The 26,687-nt window shown below is 44.4% G+C and overlaps 1 protein-coding gene across 2 annotated transcripts; it reads right to left on the reverse strand.

The window, feature by feature from the left end:
- Nucleotides 1-351: 351 nt before the first annotated feature.
- LOC6589372 (ets DNA-binding protein pokkuri) lies at nt 352-24,763 on the reverse strand. 2 transcript variants are annotated; one of them, XM_002014862.2, is made up of 4 exons: nt 23,681-24,763; nt 2,698-3,941; nt 1,807-2,629; nt 352-1,741 (listed from the first exon to the last, which is right to left on the reverse strand). In XM_002014862.2, the coding sequence occupies exons 2-4, from the start codon at nt 3,851-3,853 to the stop codon at nt 1,471-1,473; spliced, it is 2,250 nt and encodes a 749-aa protein (XP_002014898.1). In that variant the 5' UTR covers nt 3,854-3,941; nt 23,681-24,763; the 3' UTR covers nt 352-1,470. The 2 variants fall into 2 exon arrangements, with proteins under 2 accessions (XP_002014898.1, XP_026844160.1); XM_026988359.1 differs by lacking the exon at nt 23,681-24,763 and adding an exon at nt 4,145-4,241.
- Between the last annotated feature and the right edge of the window lie 1,924 nt (nt 24,764-26,687).

A 26,687-nucleotide genomic window follows, 5' to 3' on the forward strand; every position in this document is an offset into this window, starting at 1 on the left:
TTGTATATGTACCTATTGATCGAAAGATATACTCGGTAAAGGTTTTTGCAAATGGAAGAACAGGTATTGTGGCGACACTAGAGTGCTAATTATTAGCTATTGGCGGTGTTTAAACTTAATGCGTAAGCGAAAAAACAGATAAAAAATATATATATATATATCGTATGTACGAAAATTAGATGTACTATAAGATCTATGCAATAATTAATAATAATTACAGGCACTAAAAGCTAAGTTGGATGAGCGTGTGTGTGGTGTGGGGTTGATGGTCTGCGCCTCTCCATTCCATGACATTTCATTTATGTTTTGCATTTAATATAATTAATAAAGTGTGCTTCAAAATGTACAAAATTTCTATTGTTTTTTATGGTTTGTATGGGGCGACGTGCAGTTGTTTTACAAACTAAAATTGTTAATGCTTAAATGAACACTTCTGCTTTTTGCTGCGATTCCACACATCTTTCCGTGAGGGCGCAGCCGCTTAGAAAACTAACATACAAATTATATAATAATAATAATAATCGTATGAATAATGTTTTAATTGAAAACTAAATGTGTATATGCTCGTAATCATTGCTATAAAAATGGAAGCCAATGTTTTTTTTCTTCTTCATGTTCTTGTATCTAAGGGCTAAGGGGTTTTCTCCAATTGAAATTGAATTTTGAAAGCTCTCTGTTTGCAGCTGTCGAGAGAGGCAGGCAGGCAGCAGGAGAGGCCGCCAGGGAGAAACAGAACGGAGAAACTGTTTCAGTTTCCACACCATGGATCCCATAGCTCCTGGATCTCTCCTGTGGCTGCATACTCCTCCTTCTGTGCTCTCCTCTTCTCCAGCCAATGAATCTGTTATCACAAGAAATCAATCTCTCTCTCTTCTCTTCTCGCTGATTATTTTTTGTATATCAATTAACAATTTTCTTTCCTTTCTTTCATATTTCGTATCGTATTTTTAACAATTGTTTTTTGTGTTTGTTTTTCGTTTTCATAAATTTGAAACCATTTTGTTGAGGCAACATTTGTAAAGCTCAAAGGTGGCAACACTTACTCGCTAAGGGGCGGCGCTACTCTCGCTACACGCTACTCGTATGATTGTTGTTGATGCTTGGGGGGTCGGGGCGTGTGATAACTTATAATTTAATTCTGATTTAATGTAGAAATTGGCACATAATCAAAGGCTGCGCTGCGCCGTGTTTTTTTTTTTGTTTTTTCAAGAACTCTACTTACAACAAAACGAAATTACATTCACTCTCGCTCACTCACTCCATTTCTCCTCTCTCTCTCGTTAGATTAGCTTAATAAATAATTTGATGTATAAAATATATATATATTGATGCAAATGTTTTTATCTATGTACAAAAGGCAACCACATCCAGCTAGGGGGCGGGCATAGGGGTGTGTTTATGTGTGTGCTGGTCCCATTTTTAGCTCAGGTAATGTTTGTGGGGGGAAAGGCAATGATGGGGGTGCTACTCCTACTGCCGCATATGCCTAAACGCGGCTAACGCCTCCTCGGACACCTCAACACTGCCATTGCAATCACTGCTGTCCATAGGCACAGGCTGGGCCTGATCGCTCGCTTCCATGGGCTTTGGCGAGTTGGAACCAGCGGGCAACTGTTGCTGTTGCTGCTGCTGCTGCTGCTCCTCCGGCTTGGGTGACTGCTCTGCGGGCGAGGGCGCCGACTGATGATCGTTGTAGCGTATCAGCTTGATGGTCGTCAATCCATCGGCATTGCGAATGAGCCTGCAGATGGAGATGATGCTTGGTATTAGGAGGCAACAGAAGCGCGTAGGCGGGGGGCCACTTACGGATAGCAGTCCTCGTTGCTGGCAGCTGCGGCGGCGGCACTCTTGCCGCTGACACTCAGATCCGTGGGCTTCAGGTCCTCTCCGGCGCTGTCCGATCCCGAGCTTCCCCCACCATTCTCCAGCTTCAGTGGATGGAATTGAAACTTGTCCGGCCCTGCGGCACCGGGCGTTTGCAGCGCTGGGGAATTGGGTGGCGCTCCTGCAGCGGCCGCCGTCGCGGACAGGTAATGGAAGGCTCCGTTGATGGCGTGCATGAAGAGCGGCGATGTGGGTGGCGGTCCATAGGCGGCAGCTGCTGCTGCAGCCACTGCTGCCACAGCGGGCAGACTCATGGGACCATTACGGGAGGCAGGACGCTGGGGGGATTGCTGTTGCTGTTGTTGTTGCTGCTGCTGTTGTTGCTGCTGCTGCTGGCTCCAGTTCTGGACCGCTGCGGGGCTGCTGGGCGCTGGATTTCCATTGCCCTGGGTCATCCCTTGTGCTCCTCCATTGCCAGCACCCGCTGCAGGGGTGGACTGCCGCAGAAGCGATATATTCTTAATGTTCTTCAGTTCCGTGGGATTCCTCAGAAACTGATAGCAATGACGTTCGCCCTGTACTTTGCGCAGGATATTAACGCGATAGTAGTACCGCAGGGCGCGCGACATCTTGTCGTAGTTCATGGATAGATGGTTCTTCTGGATGCCCCACAGCTTGGCCAGCCCAGCGGGATCCACAATCTTGAAGACGCCCGTGTCGCGGCACTTCCAGGCAATCAGATCGCTGTACTTTTGATTGCGATCGTTCAGCAGTTGCTGCAGAAAGTCCCACAAGAGGCGACCATCTAGAAAAGGAGCGAAAAGTGTGTTAGGAATGGATTTTGGATTTTGATCACTGCAATGTGCCACTCACTTGTATTGGGCTCAGAGTTCTCTGGAAAGAATTCCCTTTTCGCTTTGTACATATAACTGGGCGTTGTCGGGGCGGAAATGGATCCTCCGGCGGGTGCCACCACTGGTCCGGCTGTGTTGTCCAGCGTCAGCTTTTGGGGCTGCTGCTGTTGCACCGCCTGCATCTGCTGCTGCTGTTGTTGTTGCTGCTGCTGCTGCTGCTGGGACCACGAGTTGACAAAACTATTCGTCAGCTGCTGCGTCCAATTGGGTTTAATGTCCTTCAGTATGGGCGTGCTTGGGGGACTGGCCGTACTGTAGGAGAGCGGCGCTGGTGGCATGCCGGTGGCCATTTTTGGCTCGGAAACAGAGTACTCTTCCTCGGAGTCGCTGTGATTGCTGCTGGCACTGCTGATCCCCTTCATGGGCATGGCCGATCCATTGCTGGCCGTGCTGCTGCCAGAGCTGGAAGAGGCCGGCGCCGACGGTCCGCTGTTTGAAGTTCCCACACTGCTAGATCCGCCATTGGATGTGTGTGCCGAGGATGATCCTGAGCCTGGTGCTCCTCCTCCGTTCTGGTTCTGGTAAGGGGCCTGGGGCGGACTGCTGGCCTGCGAATCAACCGACGGCGGGGGACTGAGCGTCACCGAATTGGGCGCCATAAAATGATGCGCCAGGTGGTGGGTCGTATTGTGGAAGGGATTATTGCTCTCGGGCGGGGCATTTAATGGCGGCCATGTCATTGTCGGCGGATGGCTTTGCGGCGACAGTGGGTAGCGGCTGGTGGGCGTCACCGGGCTGTTGGGCAAATGCCACTGCATCATGTGCGATTCGATGATGAGCATCTGCAGCACATTGTGCAGGACATCCCCGGCCCCGGGGCACCTGTGTCCGAAATCGGCACGCGTCAGCAGACACAGCGCCTTGCCGTTCATCTGGAAGAGATCAAAGTCGAGCTTCGGTAGATCAAACTCGCGCACGCAGAAGCGCAGGAAGACCAGCACATCCTCGCGACTCCACAGTCGCGGATCCGAGGGTAACGATGGGGGTAACTGGGTTTTCAGCTCCGCCAGCTGGCTGGACGGTGCCGGTGGGCAGCGCCACAGCACATCGCTCCAGATGCCGGGATTGAGCGAATTCAATGATAACTGTACTGGGAGCATTTTCATTTTGGACATGCAGCCACTTTTAAAATAAATGAATCCTGCACGCGGGACGCTCGACTAGTGGCAGCCACTAAATATATCCGTTTTTGGGATCTGTGATCTGCAATAACAAAGGGAAATTTCACAAAATTAGTTGGTGTATTTTCTATACATCTTATATGTATGTACATATATATTTTAACGTTCAAAGTGCAGAGGATGTACACACTTCCGCTAGCAAAAATTCCAAAGAAGAGGAACACTAGGAACCAGAGAGCATCGGCGTGTGTTCTCTTTCCAGACACAACAACAACACACACATACCGCGATCCAATTCGAGGAGAGATGAGACTGAGACTGTGACTGAGACTGAGAGAGAGCGAGAGAGTCAGACAGCCGCTGCCGACATTCGCATTCCAACAAAATCAAATTTCTTCATAATCGTCGCCACCGCGCAGAGTATCCAATGGATGGTTTGGTGGAAATAAACAAATAATATACAAATATCTCCAACGATGCGGACGCGAACGCGATCGCGGACGCTACTATCCAACAACTACAACAAATATTTGTATGGCAGGCAAGCGCATCCGAACAAACTGACGGACCGGACCTCAATATCGGAGAGGCAAAAAGATAGTGTGACTCACTGGAAGAGACAGAGACAGAGACGCAAGGCAGAAGCAGAAGCAGAAGCAGAAGAAGGCAGAGGCAGAGACAGAGGCTGTGCTGAGTTGCTCTCTTCTTAGCGCTCTCTCTCTCTCTCACTCGCCTGCTCTCGATCCCATCTTCTGCGGCACACCCCCGCAGCGACGGACGTTGTCTGCTGTGGGGCAAAGAGGAAGATCTTCAGAAGAAAAACAAAAAAAAATGGTTCGGCATAACAGAACACAAGAATGCGCTACAGTCGAAGGAGTGGAATGTTTCATTAGATTCCAATTCTTCTTAAATGCAGGCGTGTTGGGGAGGGGGCAGCACAGCCCGTTGTTAATCGGTAAAAATTAAGAACATAGCGCATTCGGTAGTCGCCTAGTCAGACTCGTTTAACTTTTTAATTGTAAATTTCTCAATATGGTAATTTCCATAAAAATGTGTGATCTCTGATGGTATGCATGTGTTTGTGCGCATGGGCGTCCCGCCCCACAGTCATATTCCGGATGTGTACACACAAACAAATACGAGGAGATGTGTGTGTGTATCTTTGGCGGTGATCATTTTTGTTTTTTTTTTGTGCTGTAAAGATTTCAACATAAACGAATGTATTGATGGCACAAGTGCGCTGCAGGGGAGGGGGGAGGGGGAGGCGAGAGCGAGGGATCGTGGAATAAACGAACGAACGTCTCTCGAAAACTTGAAAGCCGTGCCCATTGCCCACTCTCGGGCCATATCTTGCTGCAGCAGCAGCAGCAGCAGCAGCAAACGGAAGTGCACATTCCACACAACAAAAACCCGTTTCCAAAGGCTGCAGCAGCAACCATGTTGGAGAAAGACGCTGGGCGACGATACGATGGATGGGGAAACTAATAAATCCGCCAGTGGGTAAAGAGAGCAGCAAGCCATGAGTAAATGCAGAAGAAGAAGCAAAGGAGGAGCATCTTGTTCAGGCACCCTGTTTATTCCCAGACAAAGTGCCTGTGCACTCATACACACACATGTGCTGATGCTGCTGCTGCTGCTGCTGCTGGCATGTTAAAATTTATCTCACATCTCTGCTGACGTCTCTGCTCTGCTTCTGCTTCTGCTCTGCTCGCACACAAGAAACTTCCTCATTCTCCGGGAAGCGCTTTCAACAAGTGAGAAGAGAGCAGCGCTAGAAAGGGATGGAATGGCGGCAGGCAGGCAGGCAAGTGGCTTTTTTGGGGAGGAGTGTATGGGGGGGAGGGGTGGGATCGACGGACTATGCAATGATGATGTTCCCTGATGATCATGATCATCTTGAATATTTTATTATGCATGTACATGCATGTCTCTTAGAGGGGGTCGGATCCGATCTATTTGTTTTCGAAGAGAGAGAAGGAGATGCCCCGCTGCTGATTGTGCTCCACACACAAACACACACACACACACACACTCGCCCACATATGTATGGTTGGGGATGGGGGAGATACGAGTATGTATGATATATATGTATGTACACGATCCTACGTGTTATTTTGGTTGCCACAAAACACAGAAAACCCAACCATAACACATGGTAGAATTTTCACTAAAATAAAAATCATATATTCCTCTAGTGGCAGGCAGCACACATGTTTCGGGGAACAACAAATAAACATTCGGACCAGAGTTGGAGTCGGTGGCACGTAGTAAAATGACAAATGAATGCTCATCATCAGGCCAGAAGCAAGCGGGCGGCAGAGGAAGAGGGCAACGGGCAAAACAAGGCAGAGGAGATACAACAGCAGCGAAGACAGACAGAGGAACAGGCTAAAGCTAAAGCTAAAGCAGAGGCCGAAAGACAAGAAAGGAACGGAGTATTAGCGTTGTGTGCGGACTGCTTTGATACCCTTGCAAGTGGAATTTTCGTATGGAACTTATAAGATTATGGTATTACGGTTTGGATCAATCATTGATCCATATAAAAGGGGAGATTTCCAGACCGTTCGGTTATATGGTTCCTATGTCCAAGTTCTTCCTTTTCAAATGATTCGCAAAATCATCATACCCTCGAACGCAAAGGGTATGGCAACACGCAATAAGAGAGTATAAAGAATATTTCTAAATCTCAGCAGCAGGAAAGGAGGCGCGGCATGAAAGAAGAAATTGGAAGAGTGGAAGAGCAGTAGCGTAGCAGCACCCCACCCCCCCGCACCGCACCGTACCCCACCTCTACACAACGTAAAAACGACTCTCAGGCACACAGGTAGTTCGAAAGGTATGCGGACGATGTCGAACCGGTTTCAACGGAAATTACAAACGAAAATTATAAAACGATCAGTTTAGAAAAAGACAAAAAAAAAGAGGACAGTAGAGGGGGAGAGAGCGAGAGAATAAATGCCAGCAAGGGGGCTGATGAACGGCTGGAGTGGGAGGTGAAAAGCAGATGAGAGGCAGGAAAAGGAGTGGGGGCAGGAGCCGAGGAGCCGAGGAGCAGCCAAGAAAGGTGAAAAACTACATCACTGCACACAAATGGGTTAAAGAACGCCGTCTTCTGCTCTCTTCGCCTCTCCCCTCCCCTCCCCACCGATCTCCTCTCTCTTTTTTATTTGCAATATTTCCGCTTTTGGTTAGAAAGAAAGAGAGAGCGCGGGAGCAGCATCGCATCATCGCAATGTGAGCGGGGCGTGTGGGTGACAAGTTGATGATGTTGGCCGTGGGATCGGAAATCCACAAAGAGAAAATGGGACACGACCGATTGAGAGAGAGAAATGGAGATGGAGATGGTCGCCGTGGATAAGGAAGTCGTAGAAGAAAAAGTCAGCCAGCAGCAGGCCAGAAGAGAGGGTGAGAAGGATTAAGCGAAAAGCAATACTAAAATGATGAAGAAATCAGATAAGCTGTAGGAAAAAGAATCGTATGTTTTATCTGTGCCTCTCCCCTTAAGATGACACTTGATCATCGACTCCTAGACCCAGCTGGAATTCCAGTTCCAGCGGCGGCGACCTGGAATGATTCACTAAATGTGTGTGAGTGTGTGAGTGAGCTACAGGGTCGGGGCCCGGGGCCCGCGGGAGTTAATGAGTAATTTCCGCAGGCGCATCCTTCTTTGGGACCCCCCTCTGACGATGCCACTGCTGCACTCTCTGACGGTGCATCAAGTGCTGCGCAGTAAGAATGATGAGAAAAGGAGAAAAATCTGATAGCAAACAAACACACACAGAGAGCGAGAGAGAGGGAGAAGAGAGACAGAAGCGACAGCCGCCATGGCGCATTAAGATTAACGGCTCAGCAGTCGATCGGAGTAAGGTGCCAGAGGGAGACGGCTGCAACCAAGATGCTGATGGATGCTATCTGCTCTCCCTCACTCTGTCAGGTAGAGAAGGAAGAGAATGAGGAAATGCGTCCCATCCCATCCTCTTTACCTTATTCTGTCTACGGGCATATGCACTTTACATCTTGTAGGACTTCTTGGAATCCCGGACCGAAAAAACAAAACTACCAAAGAATGGAGATATGGGAATGGCAGGGAAGGAAGGAATGACAAGGCATGTGGTGTGGCGTGGTGTGGCATGGTGTGGCATGGATGGTGCGCGGTGTCTCCTCTCTGTCGTTGACATTTGATCTCTTTTATGAGGTCTTTCCTTGGGATTTGAGGCTCAAGTGCCTGTGTGCTGTGTTCGGTGTGCCCTCTGATATTGCAGCTTCGTTTTCCTTTTCTTTTTGTTTGTTTCTCTTTCTTTTTTTTCCATTCTTCTTTTTTTGTTTTGCCCTAAATCAACCCTTATTGAAAAGGCGAGGGATTTGACCCTACTATACCACAAAAATGTTGCATGTAATTCAATGAGTTTGCTCAGGGTTCGAATTCGATTATTGTTCGATATGGTACAGTGATATCTCGACATCGATTGCTCACTTAAAGGCAAATATTCATTGTTTCCAGTGTTTGAGAAATCAAACGCAAATATGGTCCAAAGGAATCTCCCTTCCGGGGAGCGTGTCACAGGTGTAAAGATCGAGGGAATCTCTATGGATATCTGAATGGTATATTGAAGGAATATCCACCCTAGAGAGCCTTCACTGTATTGCTAGTTTTTTTTTTGCACGTGTATGCCAGCTGTTTTTTAGATCGATCACCTTCTTCCCATGCCATACAATACATACATATCAAATACTCAATTAATAAGCATAAAAAAACCGATATATTCAAAAATCCGAAATCCAAAATAGTCGTGTCAACGACCTGCTTTGCTTTTATAACTGCTCTCTTACACAGACACACCACCACACTCTCAGGCTCGTCGAGCGTCTCGTTTATTTAAGAGAAACAACAACAAGAGCAGCAGCAGCAGCAGCTTATAGAGGGTCTCCCCTACCCCCCTCGATCATGCTCACACATGATTTACCTTTACCTCCGGATACACCTCTCTGGTAACTGCTCTCCGCCCCCCTGCACCACTTTACTACACCCCCCCCCCCCCCTCTATGCCTACCTACCAGGTGCTCTCTCTTCTTCCCCCCACCACCCTCTCAAATAGACGCTGCGCTGAGCGTGCATAACAAGCGCGTGAGCGTATCGTGTTTGCTATTTGTATTGGCATTCGTATTGGTACTCACGTCACACACACACACACACACGAACGTACACACACACACAAGCAACAACAACTACAAAAACGACGCCAATTCCGGGTTCTTCTTCGCGCGATCGGCGACAACAACAAGAAAACAAGCAAAACGAAAGACTAACTTCGGTAGGGAGTCGAAACTTTTGATACTCTTTCCATGACAGCTACTATATGTATATCTATGGTATGGTCCTTCGATTTTGATCAACTTCAGGTAATATATATAGCATTGCATTCTATTCAAACTCTTGAGACATTTCCTTTGAAATGTGCATGAAAATGCTCTAGTGCCCATATACCCTACCCATATACTAAAAACAAGAAGCAAAAGTAGATAAAGAAGAGGCACGAAAAAAACAAAAACCAAATGTCTGCGGTTCAGTTTTCTGTCTAGCTCGTCATTTTATGCCCCCGCTTAGAGACAGAGCCGCAGACCTTAAGCTTTAAGCCAGCCGCCAGCCCCCCTACCCTTCAAGCGCCGTGGGCAATTTTCTTTTGTTTCTCCTCACTTTTTGGGTTTTTTTTTGTTTTCAAGCCCTCAAACAATAACAACAATGAAAGCTCAAAGCTCAAGCCCAAGCAAATCAATCATCGTTACGCACTTGGTAGACGGCGGGGAGGGGATCAGCCGAAGCTCAGTCGGACCTGAAGCTGCGATCATCAGAGGGATGGATGGGGGAGGGGGGGCCTTTGCGGTAGATGTAAAAGAAGAAGCAAAAGCAAACGAAAGGGCAGAGTCGAAAGGGGAGTCGAAACTGAAGATACCCTGGAATGCCATGCATTTGGGAGGTGTTTTGTATCTATAAAAGAAGAAAAAAAAACAGTCGTAACGTTTTCCTTGAGGCACATGTTTCTTTGAGTATCGGGTATAAAATCTTTGCACCAATTCCTTCCAACCAAAAGAAAGGAGACCCAGAGGGCCTCATAAGAAACCTCTTTTTATTTTCCTTCTTTCTCTAGTATTTGTAGTCTGTTATTAATTTAGTTTTCTCTTCGCATTTGATCAGGCGACAAGATCTCCCACCTCTTCTTTCACCTTGAAGATCTTTCAAGTTCTTTTGTTTTGAAGTTACAAGAGAGAAAGAGCGAGAGAGAGGCAGAGAAAGATCTTTCTTTCCATTCCTCGAAAAGAACCCATTTCTTGTACGGCTGTAGGCGTTACGTGACGTGTTTTTGGTTCTAATGTATCTCGAAACTTTGGCTTTAACCCGAAAGTATTTCTGTTTCTGCTGCCTCATTGTTCCATCTTTACATAAATCGTATGCTGTGTATGCTTTGCACATATCGGAAAAGAGACAGAGATAGGGAACAACAAAAAAACTTAATGATATCAAACGTTCGATAACCTTTTGGTATTTTTTAATATGCAAACACGAAAGACTCTGTTCCGTTGTTGTTGTTGTTGAATGGAAAAAAGTGGAGGAGAAGACAAAAGACTGCTTCGGTTTTTGTTTTTTTCGGATCATCATCGTAGTAGTAGATTCCTCTATCATAATGGAGGGGCTCTCTCAAAGAACAATAACAATAAAGACAAAAAAAAAGCACAGCATCATCATTATGATCATTATCGGTAGCATTATGATTGGAATCATTATCATCGGATTGGGATAGGAGCTACTATACCTAGAAATGGGAGAGACAGAACCCGAAAACGAACAGAGATCTCTTCCAACCAGATATTCCATTTCCATTTCCATACGATGGATGGATGAGTTCATCAAACGCTAGACAAGAGTTCAAAATCATTTCTACTCCTCTCCTCCTCCGAAGAAGAAGAACCAGGGGCATGCGTGAGGCATGGGGCATGTGGCATACGGAATTGTTGAACGTAGACCTAGACCGCATCAACCGCATCATTTGTGCCCATTACATTCAATTAGTCGCAACTGCTGTTTTTTTTCTTGTTTTTTCTATTGTTTTTACGTGTTGTTTCAACTCTTTGCGATTTTCTCGCACTTGCAGCCCCATCTGTGGCAGCCACTCCACTGCGATGGTCCCTGCCACACCGCATAGAACCCCCTCTGCCACATATGTATCTCCTAACTTAATAAGGCATCATCATCATGATGATTGGCACTGGCACTGGCACTGGACTGCTGCCTGCAGCAAGAATTTAATGTTTTGCCTCTTAGTACAAGGAGAGTGAGGCATCCCTCACTCTCTCTCCCTCTTGTCGGGGTCGGGGTCAGTGCGGGTTCAATTGGTTGACATGAGATGCTTCCGTGTTTGAAGACCACAAATAAGTGGACGGGGATGCCCAGGCAGTGGGTTAGATTGAGAGGAATGGAACAGAACAGAAGAAGGCATGCCACAAAGAGGGCACCAGTACTGCCCCAAAGAGGGGCGGTTGGGAAGGGAGGGAGCATGGACCTTGGTTGAAACTAAAAGCAAATCAATAGTCCCACAAATTAGTTTTATTTGCGGAAGGAACCCCCTTCAGCAAAGTAGTTTCGTTTGAGAAAAGGGAAAGCTTTGAAAAGGGTTTGAAACAAAGATGTTTGTTTATTGGAAAAACCCCTGAAAGATCACCTTTCGAGAGAGATTCCCTCGTACTTTCTCAATCACCTTTTCGCCTATCAGACCTAAAGATATTAGATACAATTCATGTATCCTTATTGATGTCGATTCGAGTTGCACAAGCGAAGAATGCAAAAGAGTATGCTTGGGAATTGAAAACCACAACAACATGCATGTCTTGTGCATGACGGGTCTAACCATTGAGGGTTTTGTCCCACCTGTGGGAGTAGGCGTAGAAGTCCAAGGAGGTGGAACACCTTGTCCGTCAAGCCAACCGAATCCGCGATAAGAATCCACAGAGTTCGAGTTCCAGTTGTGTGGCTCTTCTGCCACACAACACCTGTGCGCCGTTTGGAGGCCTTTTTGGGGGCAGCACCAAAACCGAATACATGTGATATACGTACGTACGATAGTAGGTATGTGTATCTGTAAACTAGGATTACTTGTTGTCTTTGGTGTCGCGAGCTGCCTTTTGCCTTTTGTGATAAAGAGACGACAGAGATATAGACAAGAGCCCAGAGCATATAGTCGTAAAAGATACAACATGTTCCGTTGGAACAGAGTCCCCACCACCAGCACCACTTCCACCCCATCATACCGACACCGACCATAATGTTTATGTGTATTATGAAATGTTTACGATTTGCTTGAGGTTTTTCAGTAAGTTGACAACAAATATGTATACCGATAAGATAACGCCAATAGATACAGCACAAGGAACAAAAAATAAAAAAAAGAAGACAGCAATTTGTCTCTTTCTTGACTTCCCGTTCCATCAACGGATGAAGACTTGAGCTTCCAGTTGGTCTTTTTGAAGAAGTAGGAGTACGACCACAGAGTTCATATAACTCGAAACGATTGTGTCTTGTCGCTTATGGGAGTGATGCGTTTCCTTACACCTCTGAAGAAAAGGTGTGTCCTCTCGCTTATGGGAAAATGCACGAGCGATGGAAAGACTTCCTGCTTTTATGCGATCGAGGGGCACAGAACTTCCTGTGAACCAGAGCCAAACCCATCGATCGTTTAACCAAACCCAAAGTCAGGTCTCAAGCAAAAGAGAAAAAGCAGCAAACCCAACCAAGCGATCGCTTCGTTTCACTTCTGTGTTATGTTGTGTTCTGTTCTGTACGTTGTATCTGGTCGAGAGCATCTAAACCGGTAGTTAGTATTTGCACTAGTAATCAAGCATCATACAGAAAGACGGAAAGACAGACAGACAGACAGACACACCGCATAGCTAACATCTAGGCATGCATGGAGATGGAGCCAATCCGATCCGCAAAGAACTTCCAACGATCGCGCGCTTCGCATCTTAATTACAGAGAGCCAGCCACCAAGCAGCCACTAGCAAAAAACTAGTGAAACAAAGCCCCAGCCGACCAGACCAGACCCGACCAGAGACTGAACAAAAACCTGAATTGTAAAAACGTTCTAAACGAACGAATCCAAGCTTGAACTGAACTCAAACGAACCGCGAACCGAACAGAAACTCGGAGGAACGACGAGACGTCCGTCTCGTGGAAAGACACTTAATAAATGCGGAAGCGGATGTTCAGAGACGTTCGGAGAGACCGGCCAGAGAACCAGAGACGATGACGCTTGTCTATAATCACAAATCAAGTTCCAACAGGGAAATGCACAGCGACAGAAAAAAAGGAAAGAGTACAGAACATCTTTTGTGAAAAGAGGGAATGGCAATGGTGGAAGCGAAGCGTAAGGTGTAAACATCATCCACAAAAGATCTCCAAAGAACCCCCTGAAAAGTACATACATATATCGGTCTTTTGATGTGTAATATCCGAGTTAAGTGTTCAGGAAATTGGCTCATATCTTTTCGAGTGTATCGTCGAACCACGAATTATTGATTAAACGAAGAGCATTACAAATATTGTATAAAAGCGGAACCGGATTACAGATAAGATGTTCGGGGCAGAGTGAAGACAAGGGTAAAGCAAGGGCAAATCGTGTTTCAAGATACGACTAGTCTCTAGCAATAAATTCCCAAGAAAGTGGTGTACTTATAGAAAAGAAAACTCTGTTCGATAGGAAAAAGAAGTGTAAATTACCCATAAGTGATAGGATCCACTCGTTTCGAATAACATAAACAGGGAGAGCATTTACTGACTTTCACGGACATTTAATAGACATTTAACCGACCAACCGAGGGGCGCTTCCGCATTACTTGAGCTCTACTGACTACATCTAGGATTATAGAGAAATTTTCTAAAAATAAAGTTCTCTTCCATCTTAATCATTCGGGGAAAAACACTGGCTCAAAGCGGAACCCACAACAGTCTCTTCCTATAGCACTTTTCTATATGTTTGAACTTACGATTATCATTAGGGAAATGTTTTGAAATCAGTTCCTACCTATACGAAGCCATAGATCTAACGATTATCATTAGGGAAATGTCTCTAGTATATGGTGAATCAATCAATTTCATGAGTTGCGGATGCATTCTGCCGCCACCGAATCTTGTTTCCAGGCGGAATTTCCACAAGTAGAGTACTTCGGTGGAGAGAGAGTGAGAGAGAGAGAGAGAGGGCGGACTGATAGGGAGCGCACTTTGAATAGGCTTCTCCAGAGCTTCGACGGGGGGAATACTTGTGTGCATATACGAGTATTTTGTATATATAATTGTAGACACAAGTCGCCCCAACAATCCAACAAATGATGATAATTATTACAAGTCTAGAGGGAGAGTGGGGGTAGCAAAAGCTTCGTGATAAGCACGGACGGACAATGCCATGCAGCAGCTCCTACAAACAATAAACAATTGCTGTATTGTAGATGATGCCGCAAAAAAGTTGCACTTAAGTAGCCACTAAAACGTGGCAAAGCGACCTAATGAGATAAAAGACAAGTGTGGCGTCAGGACGACACAGCGAACAATCCGCCAGAACAGAACTAACAATTGTGATAGACAGACAGACGACATGTCAGCCTCTTTGGGGATATGGTATCCTTTATCCTTCCTCTTGAGGTTTTGCCACTGCTCGCCGTGCTGCATTGCCTCCAGCATTAGGCAGCAGCAGCGACTCATTTGAGACGACGAGTCTTTTGCTAATTATGATATGAATTTGGCGAAAAAGGAAACTCTTGGAACTCTTGGACACCCAAGTGGCTGCCGTCGTGCCCGTCTCCCATCTTCATCTTGTGGAATAATCTCAGAATATGTTTCTCTCTCCTTCAACATCATTTTGCTACGTGATGTTCGTGTCAATTTTGTTGTTTGTTTTAATTTGTGTGCGCCTTACTTGGAAATTATAATATAATCTGTTCTGCTCTGTGTTGTTCCTCCCTGCGCCTTCAGGGGGTTCGTTTCTACTCTGTTGTGTCTTCATTCTTGCTGTTATTGTTGCCACATTTGACACTTGTGTCCATCTCGACGACAGGGGCGGCAGGGCGAAGGCGGCATTCTCTTGAAAATATTTCTCAACATCTTCCCAACTTGTAATAAAACAATTTTCCTATTAGGTGGGAAGCTACACACAGAGAGAAGAAGAGATCCCTTTAGTGACTTCCTCAAGAGTTAGAGCAGAAGTTTCAAGAGGAACGTACTTTGATGTAAACTGAATTTCAGTGGAAATTGACCTTAAGGAGGACTATTTCCATGAACAAGTCAACTTCGGGAGAGATTTCTTTCCATGAAATATGGAAATTTTGCAAAAGAAAACTTGGAAATATGCAGGGAAGAAGGAAGTCCTAAAGAGAATGCTTTTGTATGTAAAAGATATAAAGCCTATCGGGTCAGAGAATGCAAGTCGTGTGCATGACGAGGCACATCGCTAACAAGTAATCCTCGAATTCCGTAACGCAGTAACGTCTTTTCTCTAACGCGTACGAGTGCGGCCATAAAGTAATCGGGCAAAAAACACCTCCATCCGAACGTCCGTCCGTATCAAGGTGTAAATAATTGAACAGCCCAATATTCCGATTCCCATTTCGTGCCGTAGGTACAACCGATAGGAACAACTGCTGCAATCATTATAATAACACTTGTGAATGCCTTCTAGCCGATATGATTAACAAAAATAAAATGCCATAAATGCCACTTTTCTATTTTACGTTTATTTTGTGCTGCTTCTTCAAGATGAGAAGCTATAAATGATAATAAATAAAATATATATATATATATGTACTGGTTATTTTATCAATTAGGACCCCCTCCCCCACCGCGCTCTATGCACAGAAAAAAACCCAAAAATAAATGAGAAAAAGAGGAAGAACAATGCGGCATTCGACGCAGACCCCCTTCAAGAACCGCCCGGACCATAGAACCCCCTTCTGGTAGTACTCCAAAACGAAAGCGTAAATTTTTCGACTGGCGTCATTTCCGGTTCCCTATCGGCCCCCCCACTCACGCCTGCCTCCTATCGTAAGCACCTTTCAGCACCTCCTCCCCGTCCCTATAGCTTCCTTTCCTTTCGTTTGCCTCCCCTCCCACCTTCTAGCACTTCCCCCACACACCCACATGACTTTCGTTCCGTGTCGCTTATCAGCCACTGATTACACACAGATACAGATACAGAAGTACCCCGCTCACACAGATACACACAGATACAAGAAGCACACACATTTGTAGATACACCTATACTTGATTTCCACTCCGTCAGTTGGAATTTTGTTTATTTCGGCCACCTTATCAATCCCCTATCGACACTGAAATCTAATTGATTTATTAAAGATTTGCCAAAATGCGATTTCAAACCTACACAAATGTATTTAAATATGTACATGAATACATATATGTATGCGTACAAACGAAACGAAATTGAAAGTGTATTACGAGTAAATAATTTGTAGTAGAACTTTTATGAAACGAAAGACCATTATCTACAAACAAAATTCGATTTTAAGAGATCTTAAAGTTTGGCCAAATCAATGGGAATTAAACGGTTGGATACCTATAAATGCCGTAGATCTTCTATTGTACGAAATACTATCGAAATTCGATTTTTAGGTAGGTGCAGATCTTCTATAATCCACTACCATAGAAATTACATTATAACATACATCAAATTTATAAGAAAACTAAAGAGAACTATCCAATTGGTGACCTCAAATCTTCTACAATCCAAAACACCATGATCCATGATCTTAATTTACAGAAAAATAAGAATAACTATTTCGCCTAAAATTTTCTACAATAGAAAATCGACTGTTAAAGACTTAAAATTATAAGAACATCAAAGAGAACTATCTTCCAGAGAACTGGTTTTGGCAAAAAATCAAATATAATTTCCATATACAGATCTAATACTGATCTACAATTCATTAGACATCTTAAACGATTCCTGTCTTAAAACTTCAACTGTTTTATTTTGTGTTTCCTTATTATCGGAAGTCGTAGAACTAATAGTGGCTTTGCAGTACATGGAACCCCTACCCGGCATTATTATTATTATCATTTGGAACACGCTGACAAGACGGAATACTAACGATATAATACGCAAAAAAGCGTACAACAGATAGACTACCTATTATTTAATGCAAACGATGGGAATCGCATAGTATCTTCGTGTGCGTCAATCAAGATTCTCTTTTCAATTGTGTTTGTATTATTTTTTGTGTTTAAATTATAGAGAACTTGAAGTTTTGAAGACTTGAAAGCTGTTCAAATCGGATATAGCGTAATTTTGCAACACGAACAGAGGTTGATCGAAAGAAAAACGATATTTGTTGAGGGTTTTAATGAGATTCAAGAGCATTTTGTATCTAGACTGAGTTTGATATGGTTCTTAAAGATATTTTACATTGTATATAGAACATATATATACGCATGTCTTCCGTTATGGACTTTACAGATAATACATCATAGAAAAATCGAATTAAAAAACTTCCATCAATAACATATTCTCTTATTATATAATTTTCACTACAATAGCCTCATAAATACAATTGTATGTACATATGTATGTATATACTTTACTTCCCGCAGAGTTTTTAAGTAGAAGGACGAGGAGACTTAGCGGAAAGGGAACAGGAACAAGGACAACTAGTGGCACTGCCACTGCATTGTTCTCCATTCGAGTGGCCTCTCTGCTGGCCATCTCTTCCTTCTTCCGCGCTCGTTTTGAATGCAATTTCCGTTGAAGTGCCAAATGCCAAAAACTTCATTGTTAAGCGAAAAGAGAGAGAGCTGGGCTCGGTCCTCCTGCCGGGTCGGCTAAGAGTCGGGGGTCAAGTCGTATCGAATCAGGGGTTGGAACCACAGCGGTGGTCCATCCATTCTCAAGAGCGACAATTAGTGTTGCAGGACCACCCACCAGTCCGCCGAAAGTGGCAAAGACCTGTTCCGCTTTTGCATTCATTGTTGTTCAACAGGTAAAAGTGGTTCCAAGGGGTTCCTTCATAGATCCCAAGGGTTTCGTTTCCACTTCCATTCAGGTACTAGGGATAGTTCTTTCAGTTTTCCCACAGATACAGTTAGAGTTACAACAATATAACGAAACAATCAATGGTAACAATGCTCCTAAGGCCCTCTCTCTCTCTCTCTGGAGGCGCGGGGGTGTGGTTCGGGATTATAAAACTGTGTTTCTACTCTTGGCTCTAGCTCGAGTAACTCTCTTTTACAGCCGTTACAGATACTTCCTTTTTTTGGCGTTACGCCATCATCAAACGGAGCTCTGTGGTGCACCCAAAAACTGTTACGTCTAACCACGCAATGCTGCTCCCTCTCTCTCTCTCTCTCTATCTCTCTCTCGTTTCGCCTCCTGGAAGTTCAATAAGAAGAAAGAAAATTACCTAATTGTGTTGCATCGACAGCGGCAGCAGCAAGCCACTGAGACCAAAGCGATTCGACTTTCCACAACATTACTCCACTTCTTGGTTGATGTACTTTTACCCCCCACGGTACCCCGCCCCGCCCCGCCCCACACCAACCGCTGAAACTGCGCTATCGCCGCCTGTCTTCACCCGCTTCACCCATAACCCGTATGTGTGCCAAAAGCTACAACAACAGCAACAAAAAATGTGCCACAAACCTGCAAAATGCGGTGCATATTTGTTGCTGTTGTTTTTGTTGTTTGTTGCCTTTTTGCTTCTTTCTTTCGCCGTCTCTCCCACTCTCTTTCGACACTCTATCTCCCCCGTCTTTCTCTTTCTGTTACTCATGCTCTTTCTCTTTCATTTTAGTTAGATAATACACATCAAGACACCGTTAAAGCTCTGGCAAACAAACAGTAAAAGCAGTGCACCCAAACGCTAGCTTAGGATTGGAAGCAGAGGCAAAGCTGCGCTCGAAACTGCGCTCTTCACTCACACGATCAGTGTTTTACCGATGAATTTTTGCTTTAGTCTTCTAATAATTTTGTATATTTCTAATCCCAGATGCATCGGTGCACCGATGGAACCACCGAGTGGATCAATTTGATAGTAATTGATAGTGTTTTTCCTTCAGGAAAATCATGGGTTACAAAAAAAAAACCATCGGTGGAAATCGTATAGTGTGACAGCCGCAGCATTAGGATCAAAGTTTGGCCTAGCAGCAGAGTCTAGGCAGAGCAGGGGAGCGCTAAAGTCAAGCTGGGAGCAGAGCAGAGTAGAGGAGCGCTAAGCAGTGCTTGAAGCAGCCGAGCACCTCGCTGTTGCTATCGGCAGCGGCGACGGTGGCGGTGCGGCGTTATAGCTCAAGCAAGACTTCCTATATTTTGAAACACGTTACGTTCGTAACATAATTCACACAACAGGTTACCCCCAAAGCCAGACACTGAGTGACAGACAGAGGAGAGGGCGGCAGGAAAAGAGGTAAAAGCAACAACTAGCTATAAGCAACAACAACAGAGATTATATGGAGTCGCTGGAGTTGACTTTTTGCAGAGGCGCAAGCAGGCAAGTAAGCAAGCAGTGCAGTGCAGTGGAATTGTGCGCGGGAATAGATTGGGAAATATAGGGAAATGATGATCGTGAGAAAAGATTGCAATAGTCTAAGACAAATGACCGATCCTCTATGTTTCATATATGGTATGGCCACTTCCTATCAAGGAAGTTGAATCATTTAATATCAAGGAAAGTGATAAAGAATACCAATCGAATGGATTTCCTGGATGAAATCATCGCATGAATGAATAAGCCCTAGAATCGAGTTTATTTCATTCCATGATCTCATCGATTGCAATGGCAGAGAAGTTCCCTCCCTGAGACATCCTTGATCCTCAAAACCGCACGACCAGTGCATTGTGTGAGCAATCGTTCGACCACAGCAGCCAGGTGGTTGCCATGCCACTAGTTGTGGGGCGGAGGGGGGAGAGAGGAAGCGACACAGAGCAAGCTTTTTTTGTGATGGGTTTACCGCTTTTAATGGCAAATTCGCACGATCGTTCAAAGTTACAAAGATGCAAGATAGGCCACCCCGTTTTCTTGCCACATACACATGTGCTTTCTTGAACGAATTTGATACGACATAGTAGAGGCTGCGCTGCCGATGCCCCCACTGCAGACATCAACCCGTCTCAAGCATTTGGTGGCATAAACCAGGTTAGTGTGATTTTTTGTTGCACTATAAAATGGGTTACAATGGGAAATGCAGCGCACAAGCTGTTTGCAATGAATGTGCGTTTCATATCATCTCCATTTCTATATAGAGGGTTTACTTATTTCAGTCTGTGTGTGCATAAACACATGTACTTATTAGAGTAAGAGTGTGCACATACTTATTAGAGTGAGAGTGTGCGTGCACTTTTGCGAGAAAGTCTGCGCGTGCACTTATTGGTGTCAATGTGTGCGGTGCGTATATTTATTTGTGCAAGTGTATGCGTTCATATTTCAAAAACATCAATATGGCACAAGCAGTGCATGCAAGCCTCAGCTTCAACAGCAGCAACAACAATAGCAACATCTGCTGCTGCGATAACAACAAGAAATACAATATATAAATATGTTTTTACACACATATACATACGCAAATTTACATATACATTGCACTGTACAGCCGCTTCCGCATGCAATGTGGAAATAAAAACAACAAAAGAGTCATCAACAGCAAATGTCTCGAGACTCTCCCTCTCTCTGTCTTGCATTGTGCATCAAAAGAGAGACGGCAGCGAATAGAAGAGCAAAAGCAAGCATAAATAGAAAGAAGCAAGAAAAGCCACAACAAATACGGTTGGGGTCCTGGGCCATCCCCCCCCTGAGATGGCCAGAATTGACCCAAGCGGGGTTTGTGGGCTAAAAATAATAGGATGTAAAATGTATGGCAGTAATTTTTACCGCCACTGTGAGTAGAACATATGTTATCCCACGTACCACCCGCTCAAGCATATCCATCAGCAGTGTAAGACTTTATTCTTAAACTTTACATCATTTATCCCATAGTTGACCCTCCCCCTCTCTTGTATATTTAACTGCGTTATGTCTCGCACTGTTCCCACTTGTTTTTATAACACTCTTGAGAAAAAGAGAGCGAAACAGCAGTCAGAGAGTAGCGTAGCGTCACACTCTTGCTCACAAACACACACACACACACATGCAGTGCTTTGCTGGTTCGGCATTTTGTGTTAATATCTCTGCCGCTTAAAGGCGTTTTTTGTTGCTTTTTGCTGCTTGGCGTTTTCTTCCTCTTTCTTTCATTATTTTGCCGCCGCTGCTTATATTTTGTTTCTTTTCTTGGCAGTGATTCGGCGTCGGCGTCGACGTTGACGTTGACGTCGCCGCTGGCTGCGATCGCACGTGTGTGTGAGTGAGTCAGCCAGTTTCACACGACTCTCGTGAGTGTGTCCATGTGTGTGAGGGAGTGTGAGGGAATAGGTCGACGTTTTCTTAGCGCGCTCTCGCTCTCTCTCCCTCTTCCTCTCTCTGTTTTTCGCTTGGCTGCGATCAACAATTTTTATACCTGTTTGCTTTTACCTCGCCCACCTCACCCCCCTGCGCACGTCTCTTCTTCCTCTTTCTAGCTGCCAGTACCAACAATTCCCAAGCGATCGCGTCGCTGCCCCTCTTTACCCGCTTTTGACCCGCTCTCTTGCTTCCGTGCACTTGCCATGCTCTTACGTCGTTTGTCTTTTCGCCTCACACACTCACCCATTACGTTGTCTTTTTTTTGCTTTTTTCGTTGGGGAGGGGAGCAATGCGGAAGTGAATTTAATTTATTGTATTTACGCTGCGCTGCCGTCGCGCTGGTGCTTTGCTGCTGTCTGTCGCGCTGCTTTTCTGCTGCCGGCTCTGGTCACCAGGCCACCTAAGAGCAGAGCAGAGCAGAGACGGGAGAGAACCGAAAACCAGGAAAGGAAAATAAAATTGTAAAGGCAACCAAATTGAGCTTAAAGCGCAGCTTCTAAAAGTTGTTGTTACGTTTTCCGTTAATTGAAGCGAGCGGAGAAGAGAGAAGCTAATTCAAATCTCAATAAAGCACAATACTCACACACATTTGCACGTGTATGGGCGCGACTTCTGCTCTCATCTCTTAAGAAATAACGGAGGTGTGGCGGGCGCCCGCACAAGATCAGGTGTGCGGTTTGCACCCCCCTCACTCACACTCGCATGCTCATCACATGGAAGAGGGGTATGGGAGGTAGGGAGAGTGTAGCAGCGGCTGCGGCAGAATCAGAAGCAGGAACTGTTTGGCTGATTTGTTCGACGTCGTCGTCGGCGGCGCAGGCAAATAAATAAACACAATTCTGCTGGCATTTTTTACGTGTTTTCGCAATACCCTAGGCAGGAAGAAGTGTAATATTATTCTGGACGGAGAAGGAAACAGTTCCAAGAATATTTCTCATTTTATAAGAAATTTATATGCAACTTTCGAGAGCAGAGATTCTCGCAATCATTTAAATCGAAACATTCTCTTTCTTCTCCTTTTCTGATCCTAGAACGGAAAAGAGCATTTAAACTTCGTTGACCCGAAGTTGTGTTGTTTTTCTTTAATTTTTGTTCTTCTTTTTTGCCATAGCGCCCCAGCGATAAGATTTCGCTGACGTGAGCCACAGAGAGTCGCGCGGCACCCTAATTGGAGCTCAACGCTCCGCTCCACTCCGCTTTTGTTTCACTTCCATAGAAAAGTGCATGCAACAAGAGACCCGTGAACCGAACCGAACCGAACTTAAGTGAACCGTTCCATGCCATACCATATACCCCATTCTATGGCATACCAAGCAGTCCAGTCGATACAGTCCAAGACATGCACTGGCACTGGCACTGCCACTAGACACTGAATAATTATGGTTTCCAGCCAACCAGCATGATGCAACAGGCAGAACTCGTGCACATTCGATAAAACAGTAATATCTCGAATTGCAATGTTCTGTCAGAAAGAACACCCAATGATCTCTTATATATTATAGAAGGTGGGAGCTTTCTGGGTCTGTGAAAGCAGTGGAGCGTGCACTTTACTCCATAATGTATTTTATAGTTCTTACACTTAGAAATTACGCAAGCTAATAAAAGAACTTCCCTGGAATAACTCAAAAAATGTTGCAAATTTTTTTTCAATACTGAAGAATTCTATCCACAGAATTCCTGTTTTTAAGATTCTTTCAACCTCTAACCTCATATATGTATGTATTTTCCATTTCACAGTAATAGACACCTTTTAACCTCTCCAGCCATCGAAACAATCAGATGCGAATGACTTTTGGTACTTGAATAATAAAATGAAATTAGTGAAATGATTGTGTATGAACGATGAGCAATAGATTGAGGAATGTATTCCACAGAAATGGCATGACGAGTCCCTGGTTAAAGAGTGCCTTCTTTACAAATTTACAACAGTCTTATAAAGATGCCACAATTAGATCCCCACTAAAACCAAGTTAATAAATCAACAAAAAACCCTAGATAAACCCGTTGTTACTGGGTCTCATGCCCTATCTAATTTTACCCGAATTATCTTTTTACACGTGTGTAGATCCCACAATTTGTTGACCTCAAGAAAACTCAAACATTGTAAGACTCGTTCGTCGTCGCAGAGACAGAGGGTACAAAATCATATTTAGCAGAGAGATAAACCATAAAGATTAAGGTGTGTGGTGGGATGGGATGGGGTGGCGCATTTATCAGTTGTTTCAGACAATCGTCTTGTACTGATATTTCATGACCAATGTGACGTAGTACTATATCATGTTTTCAGCGAGAGATGATAATCGCTCAATTTGTGTTAACACTGTGGTTGCGATTGCTTACCTGTTTGCTCCACTGTGCCTCAGAGGTGTGAGACTTTCTGGCGGGGGCGTTTCGCGGGGCTGGGGACTGGGCTTCGATTCTTGAGCAATGCGGAAGCGGATATGTCCAGATCCCAGAATGGCTGACACAATCGACAGGCGTTGTGTTCTTGTTGCTTTGTGGTTTGCCTACAACTGCTGCAATACGTGTCGCGCGTATCGGCTACGTATCGGTGTGCGACGTAGGGTAATGCATGCACTTTGCTAATGCACTGCTTGCTGTTGCTTTCTAGCTGCAGTTCTCTGCTACTGCTGCTGCTGCTACTTTGATGATTTCCTGGTTAAGCTGCAGCGCTGTTTCTGTCGCTGCTGTGGCTATCTGCTGCGCCAAGGGGCCATTGTCGTAGGGTGGGGTGCTGTCTGGTGGGTGGTGCTGTGTTTTTGGGGCTAATCCTGTCTCACACTGCTTGCTTTTGACCGTTACTCGAAAGCCGTTATTGTTGTTGTTGGTTGTGTTGTCTTTGCGAATGTCAGCGCCAAAGCAGAGCAAACAAAAGAGAGCGTGTGCAGGAGGAGCAGAAGAACAAGTCAAAGGTACTTCCGTCTGTGTTCCTTGCACTCGCTTACGTACACACAAACGCACACACAATCACACGCACACACACACAGCCCTCTCACGCGATGCACTTGCACTTGTATTTTGTTTGTGTTAGCATTTCCTACTCTTTTGCGGAGGAAGAAGAGTGCGAGTAAGGAAAAGAGCGGGCACCGCGCGGTATAGAACAGTGAATTTTTGTCTCCTCCTTTTCACTTACACTTCTTCGTGTCGGTTCGGTTGTTTCTTGTTTCTTGTTTATCTCTTTATTTCCGTTTCCCGCACACAAAAACACACACGCACGCACGTAAGTGGAACCGTTATGCCGTCATTTAAATTCTATTAATTGTGCATTAATCAATTTAAATCGTATATTAATCTTGTGTATTTATCTTCTTTGCACAAATTTTTGTGAACAACAAAATGTCTTGCTCTGTTTTCTGCTTGTGTGTACAATTTCCTCCCAAGCGCTGCACGAACAACGAACAAGAAACCACACACGTCCGTTCGCCACGACAGTTTCTTACGTTTTGACGTGAGCAAGAAATAAACAAAGCGAAAACGAGAGGCCGAATACGTGAGAGTGCATGCGCAGAGAGCGAGAAACAGATTGAAAAGAGCATGGTATATTGTTGAAGGGTGGGAAGCGCCTCGATCTACGAAAGGTAGGTTTTGATGGGCAATCTCTTGCAATCTGCTTGAGAAAAATAATATAGAGCAGGGAATAGTGAAAGGTGGGATTGTCATTGGAACGTTTCAAAATATAAATTTCACTAGAACTATTTTTCGAGGGCACCTTTAGAATGGCTCACCCTATAGTAATACCCCTTGGACGAGCCCAAGTCAGAGCGTAAGTAACGCTCCATCTGGCGCCATCTGAGAAGAATACAAAATTAAGAAAATTATTTAAGGAAGGGAAGTCGAGCTTGCTTCGATCCGTTTTACTGGCCGCAAATGATGAGACAAATATAAATCGAAGCCATATTTAGAGTACAGTGGGACATGGCTATGATAAAATTTATTGAAAGTGTGTATTAATTAGAAGCATTAACAACTATTGAAAATATACAAAGTATAATAAGACCAAAAACTATATATTATCTATAGTTCTTGGAGCTTGAAAAGATAATTCTGCTCATTTTGAGTATCGGGTATAAAAATGCTTACATATATTTTTAAAAAATGTACAAACCGTATGAAATGCAGAGTCGTTTCTCCGTTTTCAAAAGTTCTCCAGAAATGTGAATTGCGATAATAATCTCAATTATGTTATTACGGAATCCACACAGACAACAAACAAATCATTTTATGTGTAAACATCAACCGATTTTCTTTTTGTTCACTTCCTTGGCAACAGGTACAGCAGCAACAATCAATGGTAATAATTTAAATATTTTAAAATGTTTACTAGGGAACATCTCAATGCGCGCCGCCACAGCTCGTATTAGCCTGGTGGCCTGGTGGGCGGCGGCTCTCGCGTGGGGGGCGCCAGATATATAGTTGTTAATCAATAGAAGATAAAGTTTAAACAAAAGTTTCTTCATCAAGCTGATAGAATAGCCAGGGGCTCGGAAACAAAGGGGGTTCACACTAGGCAATCGATTCCAAGATTGGTGGTATACGGACTTCGATTTGGTTTAATATTCTTAAGAGTTTCTTCCTATAGTCACAAGATATACATATATATATATATAGCTGTTTGATTCTTGCATTTCCTAAAGTACAATTTAGTTGATTAGTTTAACTGAACTTTTTTGTTATATTCCCAAAAATCGTAAATAATTTCCACTTCTACAAAAAAGCTCTTTAAAGAAAGGAAGAGTATTGAAAAAGTTATAGGAGCCGATTTTGCGATATACTGAAGACATATTCCCCTACAACCACTTTACACAATTCTATGGATTCCCATTTTTGCTTGACAACCTGTTTACGGATCCTAAGTATACGACATGAGGTCTTACTATCGGTACGAGTACTCGTGTCTTCTCTTTAGTTCAAGAGCTTGCGAATATACATATTGTATTGTTGTCTTTTGTGGAATTACGAAAATGTATTTGCTTTCGCATTGATAAGGAGAATACCAGGAATATTTAGTTCCAATAATTTGGCACCAAATATTTTAAAAATCCCTCCAAAAAGAAAACATAGCCCCGCACCTGTGCAAAGGTCTTTTATTGTAATACTCAACGAGAAGATTTCAGAAGTGAGGAGGTGCTAGCAGATATCTGTTTGCGATCCCATAAATTTGGAACCCATAAAAACCAGTTGGCAATCTTTAATTATAAATTGTTTGTGGCGTTTCCGCTTCGCTGGAAACTGAAGCAAAGATCTCTTCTTCGGTCTTTAGGCTTCAATATTCGGTGCGATGGGGTCTACAGATGGGGAAATGGGAACTCTCATCAGGTTGATGGCGACCCAAAGATGCGCTCAGTTG

Source organism: Drosophila persimilis, unplaced genomic scaffold (assembly GCF_003286085.1).
Source record: "Drosophila persimilis strain 14011-0111.01,24,50 unplaced genomic scaffold, DperRS2 tig00000191-arrow-pilon, whole genome shotgun sequence".
In the NCBI taxonomy this organism is placed as follows: domain Eukaryota; kingdom Metazoa; phylum Arthropoda; class Insecta; order Diptera; family Drosophilidae; genus Drosophila; species Drosophila persimilis.